The following is a 14,933-nucleotide window of genomic DNA, read 5'->3' as shown; positions in this document are numbered from 1 at the left end:
ACATTTTGTACATCCATGCCAATAACATCCAAAAAATTCATAAACATTACGCATTTTATTTTCTCTATCATAATAATAACCATCGACTTTATAACATTTATTATTAATGAATAATTTCTTTTCACCTCCCCTTTTAGCATGTTGAATCATTATATTATATTCTAAAGAAATATACTCTAACCATTGTATTGATTTTTGTGAATGTACTTCTTTAATTGTCATCTTTTTGTGAATTCCAATTGTTTCATTTGTCAACATTAATGTTTTAAATATTTTTGTACAACATTGAGCAATTGTAATATATTGAAATGGATCGATACAATTATTGGTTATATTTAAAAATAATTTTCTATATAAGGTACAACCTTTGGCAAGAATTAAAACATCCAATAGACAATAATAAAATATTTCTTTATAGAATTTAAATTCTTTTTCTTTAACTTTATTATACCATTCATCAAATAATTCTTTATTTTTAATTGTCATAGTATTATAACCAAAATATTCTTTATCAGGATAAATTCCCTCATATTTTTGATTCTCTGTTGTATTAAAATAATGTGGAAAATAACCTTTGTTACCCACAAATCCAAATGTTTTTGGGAAAGCAGCTAATCCACATAATGTAAAATTTATAGAATCTATGAATATTAAATTTATTCCTTTAATAAATATAGCTGTTAATTTTAGTCCAGAAGAAATTATGTTATGTTCAATTTTATTTTTTACAATGTATCCTAAAATCGGTTGCATATCATAACCTTTTCCATAATGTGAAATAAAAGTGTAGTCTTTAAATTTATCTCTTATGAAATATTTACAAAAGTTGTCTATTACAGAATTTGTTTCATATTTAATTTTTTCTACATCACTAAAACAATCATCTATGTCCAATTTTAACAAGTTTAAATTATCAATATTGAAATCACATTTAAATACTTTTACATAGTTATTTTTAAAACAATAAATATTTTCTAAATCGTAAGCTATACAAAAATTCATTATATGTATTCCTGTTTCTTGATTTGCTTCAAAATCAAAATATATATATTTATTATTTTTTACTTGTTTTGGTACTGATGGTTTCATATAACATAAGTGTTCTTCATTACTTTCCGTGTATTTTTCATAACATATTAAACATATTTTTTCACCACATTTGTGATTTTTACCTGTATATGTTTTGTTACATTTATCACAAATATGTTGTTTTCTGATAGTTGTTACTGTGTTATCTTTGCATGTATGTTGTTCAGTATAACCAATTAAACATACTTTACAAAACCTACGTTTAGCTAAAAATCCTGTTATATTTGTTATAGTGTCAAAGTGTTCATCATGATAATATAAATATATTTGGTCATTATATTCTTCATTACCATCATATACAATATATTCTGTACTATTTGATGTAAAAACAATTATCCTAATATTAAGATAATTTTCAAAAGCTTTTAAATCTTCCAAATCATTTCCTTCTTCTTTTATTTCTACTCCTGATTGTTCATGCAAATCTTCAGCAACTCTTTTTTGTAATGGTCTACCCTCTTTAATGTGTTTTAATTGAGAATCTGTAAAATCTTTTAATAACTTATTTGAAGCTAAAGAAGTTACAATTGCCCTTGATAAACATATTGTATCATCATTTTTTATTTTGATAATACTTCTTTTATTTATGACATCTAATATTTTTAAAGCTTTACCTTTTCCTCTTTTATTGGGTATAATAGTAACTTCAAAAATAACTTCTTCTAAATTTAATTCTTCAGCACTATTTAATAATCTTTCCATTTGATCCATGAATAACTTTTTAACTGTATTATATGTTCTTATAGGCCAGCTTTTATGTTTAGTAATTATGATTTCATGAATAGGTACTATTTTAATTCTTCCATTAGGGTAATCTTTTATGGAATAGTCTACCATGTGATCAAAAGCATTTGTAAATGTTTCTTGTTTTTCATCCTTTAGACTAATTTTATAATTAAATACATAAATACTTGCTTTATGTTTATATTCTTTTGTCAAAACAAGTTTATATGAATCTCCTCGCTTGGATAAAATTTTATCCTTTTTTGCCTCCATTTTTTAAGAAAACATTTTAGTTACTTAAAAATGTCTAAAACAAATCTAACAAATAAATTAGCAGATGAATTACATCATAGAGTTATAAAATCTTTTCCTAAAAGACGTGTTTATGTTCATTCAATAGATCAAACATGGGCAGTTGATTTAATAGATATGCAACCATATTCAAAACAAAATAAACACTATAAATATTTATTAGCAGTTATAGATGTTTTTAGTAAATATGGTTGGTTAAGCCCTTTGAAAAATAAAACAGGAGTAGCAGTGAGTGAAGCATTTAAAACATTATTTAAAGAAAGAAAACCAATATATATTTGGTCAGATAAAGGATCCGAATTTTATAATCGACAAGTAAAAGAATTGTTAAAAGATAATAACATAAAGTTATATTCAACTGAGAATGAAGAAAAATCCAGTGTAGTGGAACGATGGATAGGAACAATGAAACAACATATGTATAAATACTTTACTGCTAATGAAACTTTAAAATATTATGATATATTAGATAAATTAGTTAAAAATTATAATAATACAGTACATTCTTCAATTAAAATGACACCTGTTGAAGCAAGTAAATTAAAAAATGAATTAACAGTGTATAAAAATTTATATCCAGAAAAAGAAGAGAAAATTAAAAAAGCTAAATTCAAAGTCGGAGATAGAGTAAGAATAACAAAAAAAAAGGGTAAATTTGAAAAGGGTTATACTACTCGTTGGACTAAAGAAATATTTGTAATTGAAAAAGTTTTAAATACAATTCCTTTTACTTATAAAATAATTGATTTAAAAGGCGAAGAAATAACAGGTTCTTTCTATGAACAAGAATTAATGATGACTAAGTTTTAGATCTTTCTAAATGAAAGGTACCACATGTGGAACAGGGTCCGCTTACCCTTCCAGAGCACCTGAGATCACCCCCGGTTTTTGGTGGGGTTCGTGTTTCTCAGTCTTTAGGGTTTTTTTCTGTGTTGTATTTTGTGTTCTGTTGTTTGTCTGTTTGTCTGTTTCTTTTTTAGCCATGGCTTTGTCGATTTACTTTTTACTTATGAGATATAACGTCCCTTTGGTTTTTTGCTCCTCCTTTACTTACGGTTAATTTATTACCAAAACAATAATCAGTTTCAAAATTTTAATTTGAAAACAAAAGTGCAATGAATACATACAAATCAAACACTATAAACATAATATCACTGTTCAAAGTTAGAACTGTCACATTCACTGAAAGTTACCCGGTTATGCATAACCGTTTCTAAATATAGCATTGAGAAATAGTCATTCCTTATACGGAATATATACAAAGTTGTCCCAGCCACTGATCATGTATGATTACTCCTTATATGGAATAAGAAAATCAATATCACATATTCTATATTAAAAAACACAATTACAGATTGAGAAAGTTCTAAGTTTCTAAATATAGCATTTAAAAAAGTCACTCGGAAGCAGTCAGTGTAAGTGTATCGTCTTGCGATGATTGAAGAGCATTGGTGGTTGGTAGATCCACAGGTACTCTCCAGAATGCATTGAAATCTGGAATTTGCAGCATGATTTCAATTTCTTTTAGTTTTCCCAAAATGAAATTTAGAGGTAATCCCACATAAAAAAATTGCGGGTATCCGTGAAGAACCTTTGCGAGAGCACGTAGCTTCCTCGCGTGGTCATCGGAATACCCTGTCTTCTCTTTTAACCATACAGACCAAAATTGTTGAATTCTTCCTTCTTTCCTTTCATTTTCCAGCCAGGCTTTGGCAAGATTTAAAAACTGTCCAAAATTAATATGAATTAAAAGTGTTTGAGCATCCTGCCGTTTTAGATTTCGTATCCCTTTATTTAATTTTTCCACAATGATCGTCTCACTCTCATTGCCTAAAAGCAAATAAACGTCGGTGAATATTTCTCTAGAAATTGTGCGGTTAACATCAGCAATGTTGTCTGCTAGATATTTGTGCAGTTCTTGGGGGGTCATTTTTTTCTTATTCACTTTTCCATAAAGGTCACTAAGCCGTTGTTTAGGTTTTTTAGGAAGCTTCGGCATCTTTCCGGTTGGTCCATTTAAATCAATTTCGTCAACCAACAATCCCATATTGTGATAGTAAATTCTATAATCATTAATAAATTGTTTTTGGGTATCAGTCCATTGTTGTTCTGATTCCATATCTTCAGAAAGAATTAAACTAACAGCCTGCTCTGAATAATCCAACAGGTTTTGATGTACTGCTTGTGATTCACTAATTTCCTGTTCTAATTCTAGTGCAGTAGGACTACCTAACAATTCTTCTTCTTGAGAGGAAGATATACTGTCCGACATGAAAAACCACAACACACTAAAAAGCACACACGTCTTCTCACCACTGTTAATTTGAAACGAAAGACCGCACCAGTCTGCTATATGTTTACATGTGATGACAACATTGTCTAGGCAACATGTAAACATACTCTTGACAACCATGTAAATATTTCTAATGATCGATTTAGTTTATTTAAAAGTCATGTCCTATCTATTCATTTGTCAATAATGTTTCATACAGAATCGATCGTTGCTATTGAATTAACTATAGAAAGTTGTGAAAAGATCCTTTGATCATCGGTTTAATGTAATGCTATTGATTTGTATGCTTAGTTTCAATAAACAGCTGCTTAGCTAACCAAAACACTTACTTGGATACAGTAAACACTTGCTTAGATTCACATAGCTTTCCTAGAAAAGTAAACAACTCCTTAGATGCAGTAAATACTCACTTGGAGACAATAAACACTTCATTGATAGTATTTTTTATTTTAGGAGTGTGCACTCTTAAATCCCACAGAATTCTTTCTCTGTCAGTTCTCCCGGGTTTTTTTATTTATTTTTTTTTGGAATTTTTTTGTTGTTTTTTGGGTGTTTTTATTGTTGGTTTTTTTCCCAAAGTAAAAAAAAAAATTTTTTGGGAGTAAGAAAATTTGGTGTTTTTTGGGGTGTTTTTTTGCTTTTTTATAAAAATTTAGGGCTCTTTTACTTGAAATGAGGGTAATTTTTTGGGGGTCAAATTTTTTTTTTTTTTTGGAGGGGGTGTATAGGTGTGTGATATTGTGTTTTATGGCCTAATTAACACCTTTGAATGTCTTTAATCTGTTCAAAACTTTATCATGGGTTAATTAGTGTTATCACTATGATTTACAGGGTCAATGTTTACTTTGCAATTTCCATGAATCCAGACTATTTGTTACCTACGTTTCTAAAGGCTTTAATTTCTCATATTATTTTTTTAGAAAACTGAAATCCACGAATTTAAAAACCCACGAACATGTCAATATTGCTCAAACCACGAAAATTGATACCCACGAATTAAAGTACTTTCACAGTATACTGTAAATTCAGAAATTATTGGGGGGAATTTATTATTGCAATTTTGTCATTTAAGACCAAAATAGGATTTCAATTTTTTTGATATTGAGAAAATCCTGTTTTAATTCATACAAAAATTTCAAAATGTGTTTGAATTATTGCGAATATAACCCTGCCGCATTTTTCGAGCGTAAATAGTAATTTACGAATTTACGGTATACTTACTCAGCTGCCCAATGAATAGGAGCAAATCCCTGATCGTCTTTATCTGTAAAGTCCCGATGGTTGATGTACTCTTTTAATCCATTCAGGTTACCTTCTTTAGCATATTTGTGCAATAGATATCCCGACATCGATCGTGACGGAGAGGGATACATTCTAAAAAGGAATTATTTCTAAAATAAATATATTTTTCCTCCTTTAAGGTGGTTCTAAACATCTCTCATAAAATTTATTGTGCTCTTTTATTTTCATAAAATTTTTACGAAAAAATATTCATTTTGAACATTTTACAAAAACAGAATATTTAAAAATTAAAAAATTTGAACAACACAATCTATCGGAAAAATTTCATTGGATATATATACCATTTAGGCAAACACTAAATTTGATCATTGAGAAGCTTTATATTTCCTTAACCCTCTTGCTGCCGAGTTTTTTTCTTGCTTTGTCGCGCCAAAAGCATCTTGACGTTGCAAAACTTGTGCCTCTCTGTAGAACTGCGCTTTCCCGCCGTCCATAGTTTTTCCCGCGTCAATGTAGCCGTAATTATGAAAAGCGATGTATAAGTAGTTTTACGGAAGTTATAAACGATGTTTTTAATAAAACATTATTTAAAAATACAATTTTCAACCTTGGAATATATATTTTTTTTATCTTTCTTGTCGGCTTAAAATAAATTGAAAATAATATACCAACTGCTATACTAGCTTTGATATTAGCTCTGAAGGCGACTTTGTTTTATCTTTGTCAAGTGAAATGCATAAACGATTCTTAACCACCTATAAAATACTAAAATATTTATTCTTGTTTTTTTATTAGGTAATTGGTAAATACTGTAAAAAAACACCTCTCAAATCATTATATAATAATCACCCAAAGAAAATAAAAATAAAAACAAAGCGTGTACAAATTAATAAAGAAATAAATAAAATCTCCGAGCAGCTGCTCTATGATTCTATAAAGTTAAACTACTTCTTGTTGTAAAGTATCAAACGTTTCAGATTAAAATTATCATGATTTCAATCCTTGTTTCGGTAGGCGAGGATATATTTTTTATATAAAATTTATTATCGATATTCATTTTGCTTATTTTTCAGTCATGTTTCATTATTCTTTTGTTGACTACTTATAGCTCAAAATTTTAGAGAATACGAATAAAAAAAACATAGTAAAAACGAGAGAAGAAATTGTCTAAAATGAATTTCTATTGTCTACAAGTGAAAATGAATCAATAATAATTCATTGTCATTTACTATGATAAGTACACACTGTTATTGACATACACGAAATATCTTTAAAATATGTTAATTGATAAATTGTTCTCTTCTCAACGTTCAGTGGCAAGTATTTCATGCAATATTAAGGACATCTGAAATTCAGTATACAATAAATCTATTGCTCAGTGGGTCCTACAAAGTAAAAAATCTGTGGTGAATGTCAGAAAAAAGAGGTTGCCACTGGGAAAGAATATCTATGATATGAATAGAAATCATTGTGTCTACTACTAATTTTACATCCCCATTTCGAAAGAAAATTAAAAAAAATTAAGTCAGTGCTTCCATGATGAAACAGGTTTAAAATGTATTGAAATATCGTATGGCAATATTATACAAGTACATTGGTTAACATGTGTGTACTTTTACACAAAAAACCCTGAGATTTCAATCGTTGTATTTGAGCCCTTAATAAATTATCCAGTTCTTTTAAATAAGGCGTGTATGGTGTATTGTGAATGAATATTAATATTTCGCGTAATCAAGTATAACAGTTACCTTTTTTATGATTATTTAACAGGGATAAGATTTTTGATTTATATGAGATATTCTGCCATTCTGATTGATGTACGAAAAAAACGTAAAACAAATTTCTTGAAAGATTGCAACATTTTACATGAAAATGACGAACTATATAATAAGTCAACACGTTAAATAAGTTGGTATTATAGTACTAACAAGCTTATGATCCTGTATCATTTCTTGACATCCGTTTTAAGTATACTTTGAAAGCATTTTATTCAGTTTGCTTCATTCCCGCCAAAATCACCCTTTTGACGGCGTCTTTTGACGTTGTCGGTGCCCCTGAGTATTGTGACATAACAATGGACCTTTGACGTTCTACAGAATCAACAAGATTTGTGTGTAGAAGCCATAAATGTCCCTTTGGCAGCAAGAGGGTTAACAATAATACATGATTAAAACAAACGTTCAGCTGAATTTTACAAAGATATCTCCCTGTAGCATTGTGTACCACCTTAGGCAGCAACCATTTGATTTTCGGGGGGGGCTATGGATTTTTTTTCTGGACAAACTTTTTTTTCCGCTTTCGGCGAAAAAACAATCTATTTTTTTTGCGACAAGTCGAAAACTATTTTTTTCTTTCAATTTTAGCATTACATATAGTGGCAGCATACCTGCCAACTTTCACGATTTAGGCGTGTACTACACGATTTTGACCCTAATAGTCACGATTGCACGATTGTGTTCCTGAAAAACCCTCTAAAACACGATTTGGTGAAAATCTACACGAAAAATATTGTTGTTCCCGATTTTGAACTGTGTCTAATGGAGGAAAATCGTGTTCAGCCAATCAAATTGTGTGTTTCTCATGATCAAATTAATCAGCCAATCAAAAACGTTTTCTCTCAAGATTGTTTTAACATGCTAGATATTGAACTTGTGTTGTATTCCACTGTTTGTTGATGTAAAAACCTGAACATGGCAAATGATTTTTCAACTGCAAGGAGGTTCTTACACAGAATAAGAATAAAAGCATGGCTGATTGACAAACTTCAATGATGCAGTACTACCATGAATATAATAAATAGTAGTTTATTCACTAATTTATTGACATTACATATACACTTGCTGTAACATAATTTCATTTATGTATTCAATCATTTAAAGTATAATGTACTATTCATTATTTTTCACATGGACCCCCACACCCACATCAACATGAGGAATCCCTTAAATGAGGGACTACCCTTAGTCAAGGGGTCACTCTTGTAAAAAATAAAATAGAAAAATGTAGATTTATTAACTTTAAAATGGGAAATTCTGACATTATATTTGGAACAGCTTTTCTAAATGAAGAGTCCTATTATTTTGAATAATAAAGAAGATATAAGGCCAAGAACATATCAAAATTCTTGGACATGTGTTGACCATATAATACCAGATAGGTCATAAGATGTATAGTTCTTTGGGAAAAGTTTCTTTAAATAATATGCATATGAATGTGTGCTCAATTGTACTTTAAAAGTGGTTTTTAATGTCCTAACATTGAGGGGGGATCCCTATGTGTTGTTCCCGATATGATAAAGGTCCTTCTTTGTGTATAATTTTAAATTGGAAAAGTCAACAACTATTTAGTATCCTTACACATGAAAATAATTCCTGGTCTTACAGCTACATGTTCATATTTTCTGCTGATATAATAACTAGAATCATGCAAATAAACTTTAAAAAAAGGGATGTAAGCTCATCTTACAAATCATGCAAATATGACACTTTTTCTAGACTACAAAACAGCACGCGCAAAATAGTCGTCGCAAAGAATTTTAAACTTTGAAATTGTTGTTGCGCTAAAACCCCCATGGGCATTTTCAAAAGTTGGCAGGTATGTGGCAGTTAAGGGTGAAACAAACATTTTTTTTTTGTGAGGGTCAAAAACAAGTTATTTTTTTCTTCAAAAAATGGAAACAAACTTTTTTTTCCAAAAAAAATCCATAGCCCTCCCTGAAAATCAAGTGGTTGCTGCCTTTTAGCATGTTTAGTGAGGTAAACAAGAAAATTCATATGAACAAGTAATCAATGAATAATGAAATCAGTCAAATTAAAGTTAATTGAATAAATAGATTAATAATCAATTGAAAGAATTCTGTTCACTTAACTCTTTTAAAAAACCCTGAATTTGACTATGCTTCTTGTAGTTTTTATTGGACACCTGAGGTTAAGTTATAACCCTATTTTCAAGGTCATAAGTGGTGTGATTCTTGAATAACAAAAGTGAATAAAGTAAATACATTGTGACACTCAATTTGAATCTGAGTTCAGTGGTCTGTGACAACATTTTCAAATTTCTATTAATTAAATTAAGGAATCTTTATGCTATTGTCTGGAAACAAAAATCTGGCTAACGTCCACTTAATCAAGGGGTTTGACCTCAGAAAGATTGATTGATTGATTGTTGGTTGCTTAACGCTATTATTTTCCATGTTCAGTGGACCATGGAATTGGGGTAAATACCCTTTTTTGGCATTAAAATTGGAAAGATCATATCATAGGGAACATGTGAATTAAGTTTCAAGTTGATAAGAATTCAACTTCATCAAAAACTACCTTGACCAAAAAACTTTAACTTGAAGCAAGACAAACAGATGAACGAATGGATGGACGCATGAACAAATGGACCCACAGACCAGAAAACATAATGCCACTATCGTAGGTGGGGCATAAAAATATTAAAAAACACAAAATAAAAAATGTTCCTCTAAAAGAAGCAGCAATGGTAGGGAATTTTAATGTTCACAAAAGGGCTCCTAAAGGGGAAATGTATATGCTGAAAACAAACAGTTTTTGATATAAACATAATTTCCATGGCAACATGAGGAGAAATAAAACATTCCCTTTATACTCACACATCACTAGAATTTGTACTGGAACTTGTTCTTCGTGAAGACACACTCTGATCCTCTTGTGAACCCCAATATAAATTTTTCATTTTATCAACCTGCAAAATAGAAATATATATAAACAAAGACCTTGTTGTGAGTAGCTGGCTATTCATCAAAATCAATGTTGTTTATCTAAAAAATACTGATGGTTTATTTACAAATAAATGGGGAATGTGTTCATCAGACACAGAAGATGCCCCTGCTTGCATTTCATATAGTTATAAAGGAATGTAACTGAGGAACGGGAAAGGGATGCTATCCAAATTTGTACTTGATCTGTATAATGTGATAATAAGTATTGGGTACAAGTGTCATACCATTTGGTTGAGAGAACAGAAACGAAAAATTCAGCAACCTATATGTTTATAAAGGGACTTAACTCTAAAATGGATATAGTGATGCCACCAAATTTGGGGGCACAAAATTTAAATGAACCAAATATTGAACTTTACCCTTCAATTTTCCAATAAATTCACATTCTGTGTTCTTTCCTAAGCTTACCTTTGTTTTATATGGCAGACCAGAGTTAAATAATGGATTGATCACAACTATTTCACATTTCTCTATGGCCAACATTTTGGCGAGAGCTTCATGTGCAGTGTTTCGTAGTTCATCAAGGTTGTCTGAGAGTGGAAGTCTTGTTGGTAAAAATGCTGGGTTGCTGACACTAAATTTAATGCGGTAGTCAGCTCTGCTATGGAATAATATGTCCAGAGTCTCTGGCCTTGCATGCTTTTCTTTTAACCAGCTGATTTAAAAAAATATCTTGTTTTTATTAAAACACATGCAAAATTAAAAAAAAAAATACAAGAAATAGCAAGACTTAACTTCTTTTTTTTTTAAATTTACAAGAATGTTTTTTTTTAATGTTTAAAAAATATTAATAGGAAAAAGCAAAATGGGTTCTAATTCAAATTTTGAAAAGAACATGTAAATTATACAAATAAATTAGACTTGCATTTTCAAGCAATGTAGAACAATGTATTGTTTGCTTGCTTAAAGGGAAACTTCGCAAAAAAATCAAAAATTGATATTATATCCATTCTGTATTAAAATGCTTAAATTTATAAATATTAAAGTTTTATTCCGCTAGATAAGAGATCACTATCGATTTTAAATTTTGAGTATCAGTTCATTGCCTTCCGCCATTTTGTTATCATGTCCAAATGAAAATCACGATATGTCTATAAACCACAAAGAAACAAAACTACAGTAACCGATGTAGTCTTAATTACGTGTCGATATCTTGTCAATAGTACATGTACGGTTGTTTTATCTGACTAACTAACTTGATACGGAAAATGTTCTTATTTTTTTAATAACCATATAGTCTGTTATTTTTAAACTGTTAATATTGGAATTAGTTGAAAAGTCAAAGTTCAAATCATAAATAAGTGTTCCGTGAAAATTGTTTTCGAAAATCTAATTCGTTTATAATTCTTTAAAGTAATATACTTTATTCAAATAAATTAGGATCTTCGCTCCACTGATCACCCGCATGGCTTAAGGTATTACTCCCAAAGGTATTGTGAGGGGTGTAAGGTGACACGTCCAGGTATTCAAGCGATTTCCTGTCGGGCTTGCAAGTTCATGCATCGTTTCACTTCTGTAGGTATTGATCAGTGTACACGGCCGATAACTTATAACTTTCCATTTTGAACTATCAGGTGCATGTATAATATACATCTCTGTCTTGCGTGTCCGAAAGTTATATAATATACTAGTCATTATTTAACTCATACGCTTGTTTATAAATAAAATTTCTGGTGTAAAGAATATTATTTATAAAAAAAAATGATTAAAAAAAATAATATATGAAGATATACAAATATACGTATTTTTTCCAAGGGTTAATTTGGGGAAATCAGAGACATATAATTGTATTATTTGTCTCTGGGAAAATGTAATATTTACTCGTTGTCAATAGTAAAGAACATAGTTGGATCATTCCAGAAATGTTGATTAAAAAATGTGAGTACTTGTCGACGATTCGTTTATACGCCCGGATAGAAAGTTACGGAACTACAGCGCAATTTAAAATATATACACAGTTGAACAGACTTATAATTACATTCAAAAATAGGGAAAGATGACATTAAATTCGTTGTCTTCTGTTTTTAAACATCTTTGGTCAAATAGTTATTAAGTATTATACGTTGTGAGACGAAGACTATTTTAATAAGGAGGTCCCCGATTATGATTAAATTTGGTTGACGTTTTTCACACTTGATAAAGAATATCTATTCGTAATTTTTCGATTCCATTCCAAGAAGACCTTAAATTTGCTGTCAACTTTTTAAAACTTCTCAAGTAGAAAAATATTTTTTCTTTATTCGTTCATATTATATTCCGCTTCAGTAGAGTTATCTTCAGTGAGTTCCAGTTATTAATTTATACGTGGCTTTTAAAAAGTCTAAATCTAAGTGTTCTCATTCATTTATTTGCCTAATAAAGACAAATAAAAATACTTTGGTAAAGCTATTTATAATTTCTAAGTTCTCCTTTTTATTAGACATCAATCAAGGACAAAAGGTGTAAATCATTTCAATCGGACATATAATTTAAGTTTCCCGTCTTTAACCGAAAATTGTGTATTTCTTAGTAAATTAACTTATTTAAATTCAAATAAATAATAACACCAAACATAATTAAATAATTCCACGGCGATCAATTTTTATTTGTCACCAACTTGAATATATATTTTAAATATGTGTATTGTCTTATAATTCACTGATCCAAATAGACAGTCACACCTGGCAAGGTGTGCCCGAGAGGCGTGGTTAAATACCGAAGTGCAAATAACAATTTACCTTTCAACAAGCCATCTACGAGTATTGCCACAGAACCGTGAATACACACATCGTATCAACCAAGTCATAGCAGAGATAGTAAAAGGTCAATAAGAGTACACCAACATATTGTCTTTACAGATTATTGTACTTTACTTTGTTCACCTTATCAGTCCGAAAATATATTAATTAAAAATAAATTTATAACTTGTTGTGTTGTCTACAAAAATAATTCGAATATATACGTTTAACATAGAAAATTTATCTCATGAATATGTACAATTGAACGCCTGTGCGTTTTATCTTCTTATTATCGGATGGTTATTTAGATAAAGCACGAGTCATCGGCGCGCTTACGATTACGTTAAAATATGATTAAAAACCAAGACTTTTAATGATTGTATTTTAAATCCCTGCATGCAAAAACCAGGAGAAAACGTCACGACCTACAGGAAGTAGTTAATATTTTTTCATTAAATATTGAATTTCTCCTTTATTACTGCACATATAGCGATAAAACTTTGTGAATATATATATCATGTCATAATGAACATATTTAAACCATAAGTAAAAAATCGTGAATTTTCCCTTTAATTTCCAGTGACAATATTTCATGCATGATGTTCAGAATGATTAATTGATGATTGTCATAAAAAATTGAAGTTTAGCTAGCTATAAAACCAGGTTTAATCAATCTACATAAGAAATGCTTGTACAAAGTCAGTAATTTGCCAATTGTTATCTATTTGTTTGATGTGTTTGAGGTTTTGATTTTGCTATTTGTTTATGGACTTTCTGTTTTGAAATTTTTCTTGGCATTCAGTATTTTTGTTATTTTACTTTTTAAAATACAGAATAATTACATAAATTGAATGTTTCATTATTTTTTATAATTTTGATTGCACACAGTAATCTCATATCATTCTGAAATTTAAATTTGATTTCAAAATGAGTTGTAACCTTCATGATTACAATGATGACACATGTTTCTACGATAAAGTGCACAGGTTATCATGTTTTCATAATTATAGCAAAGTGTTGAACTCTTCATTTAGTAATTTCATAGGGTTGTAAAAGCGTTGACCGTGCACACATTTATATTCAAGCACTCGCACACTTCATACAACATGTACTTCGGTCAACACTTTAAACCCCAATGAATTTACAAAAAATAGAATTCAATATTTAAGGTGGTACCTAACACTTTAACTAAAATAAATTTGGCTCTTTTAATTTTCTTAAAATTTTGACAAAGTATTTACTTTGACCCTTTGACAAAAATATAAAAAAATCAAAAATTTGTACCAACCGTTTCATCAGAAAAATTACACTGGTTATATAACAGTTTGACAAACACTTATTTTGATCATTGAGAAGCTTAATATTCCCTTAACAACACAACGTAATTAAAACGTTTAGCTGATTTTACAGAGTTATCTCCCTGTAGTGTTAGGTACCACCTTAAATAAAATCTGACTGACTGTAAAGTATACAAATTACAAACCTTTCTAAGTGTGATATAAATTTTCTTGTAGGTGGAGGGAAACTGATACTTCTATTGTTGATAGAGTCTATCACATTTTCTAGTGAGTAGAAACCAGGTTTATCTGGTGACTTGTCCACAAAAACAGCATTCAATTTATCTACAATATAGACAAAGAAAAAAAATTTCTTTACTGTATTTTTAAATTAGAATCAAATCATAGAATCTTGCAACAATTTGATTTTAAAAGAATATGTGTCTGATCCAGCTGTCCTTTTTTAATAAAATATGTATAAAATGAAGAAAATGATATGTTTGTTTTTCCATCAAAGTTCACATAGAAATAATTAC

At 29.6% G+C, this 14,933-nt stretch overlaps 1 protein-coding gene across 2 annotated transcripts in view; it reads right to left on the bottom strand.

Annotated features, from left to right (window-relative positions):
* The window catches only part of LOC134694915 (krev interaction trapped protein 1-like), a 57,621-nt gene that overhangs the window by 37,400 nt on the left and 5,288 nt on the right, over positions 1 to 14,933 (bottom strand). For both annotated transcript variants that reach the window (XM_063556025.1, XM_063556024.1), the window contains exons 4-7: positions 14,604 to 14,742; positions 10,812 to 11,058; positions 10,275 to 10,366; positions 5,639 to 5,791 (exon numbers count right to left, since the gene is read on the bottom strand). In XM_063556025.1, coding sequence (XP_063412095.1) covers positions 5,639 to 5,791; positions 10,275 to 10,366; positions 10,812 to 11,058; positions 14,604 to 14,742 — 631 coding nt within the window. The remainder of the gene's footprint in view (positions 1 to 5,638; positions 5,792 to 10,274; positions 10,367 to 10,811; positions 11,059 to 14,603; positions 14,743 to 14,933) is intronic.

Source organism: Mytilus trossulus, chromosome 13 (assembly GCF_036588685.1).
Source record: "Mytilus trossulus isolate FHL-02 chromosome 13, PNRI_Mtr1.1.1.hap1, whole genome shotgun sequence".
Classification (NCBI taxonomy): Eukaryota; Metazoa; Mollusca; class Bivalvia; order Mytilida; family Mytilidae; genus Mytilus; species Mytilus trossulus.
The sequence above is the reverse complement of the archived record's forward strand: the minus strand, read 5'-3'. Positions and strand labels throughout refer to the sequence as shown.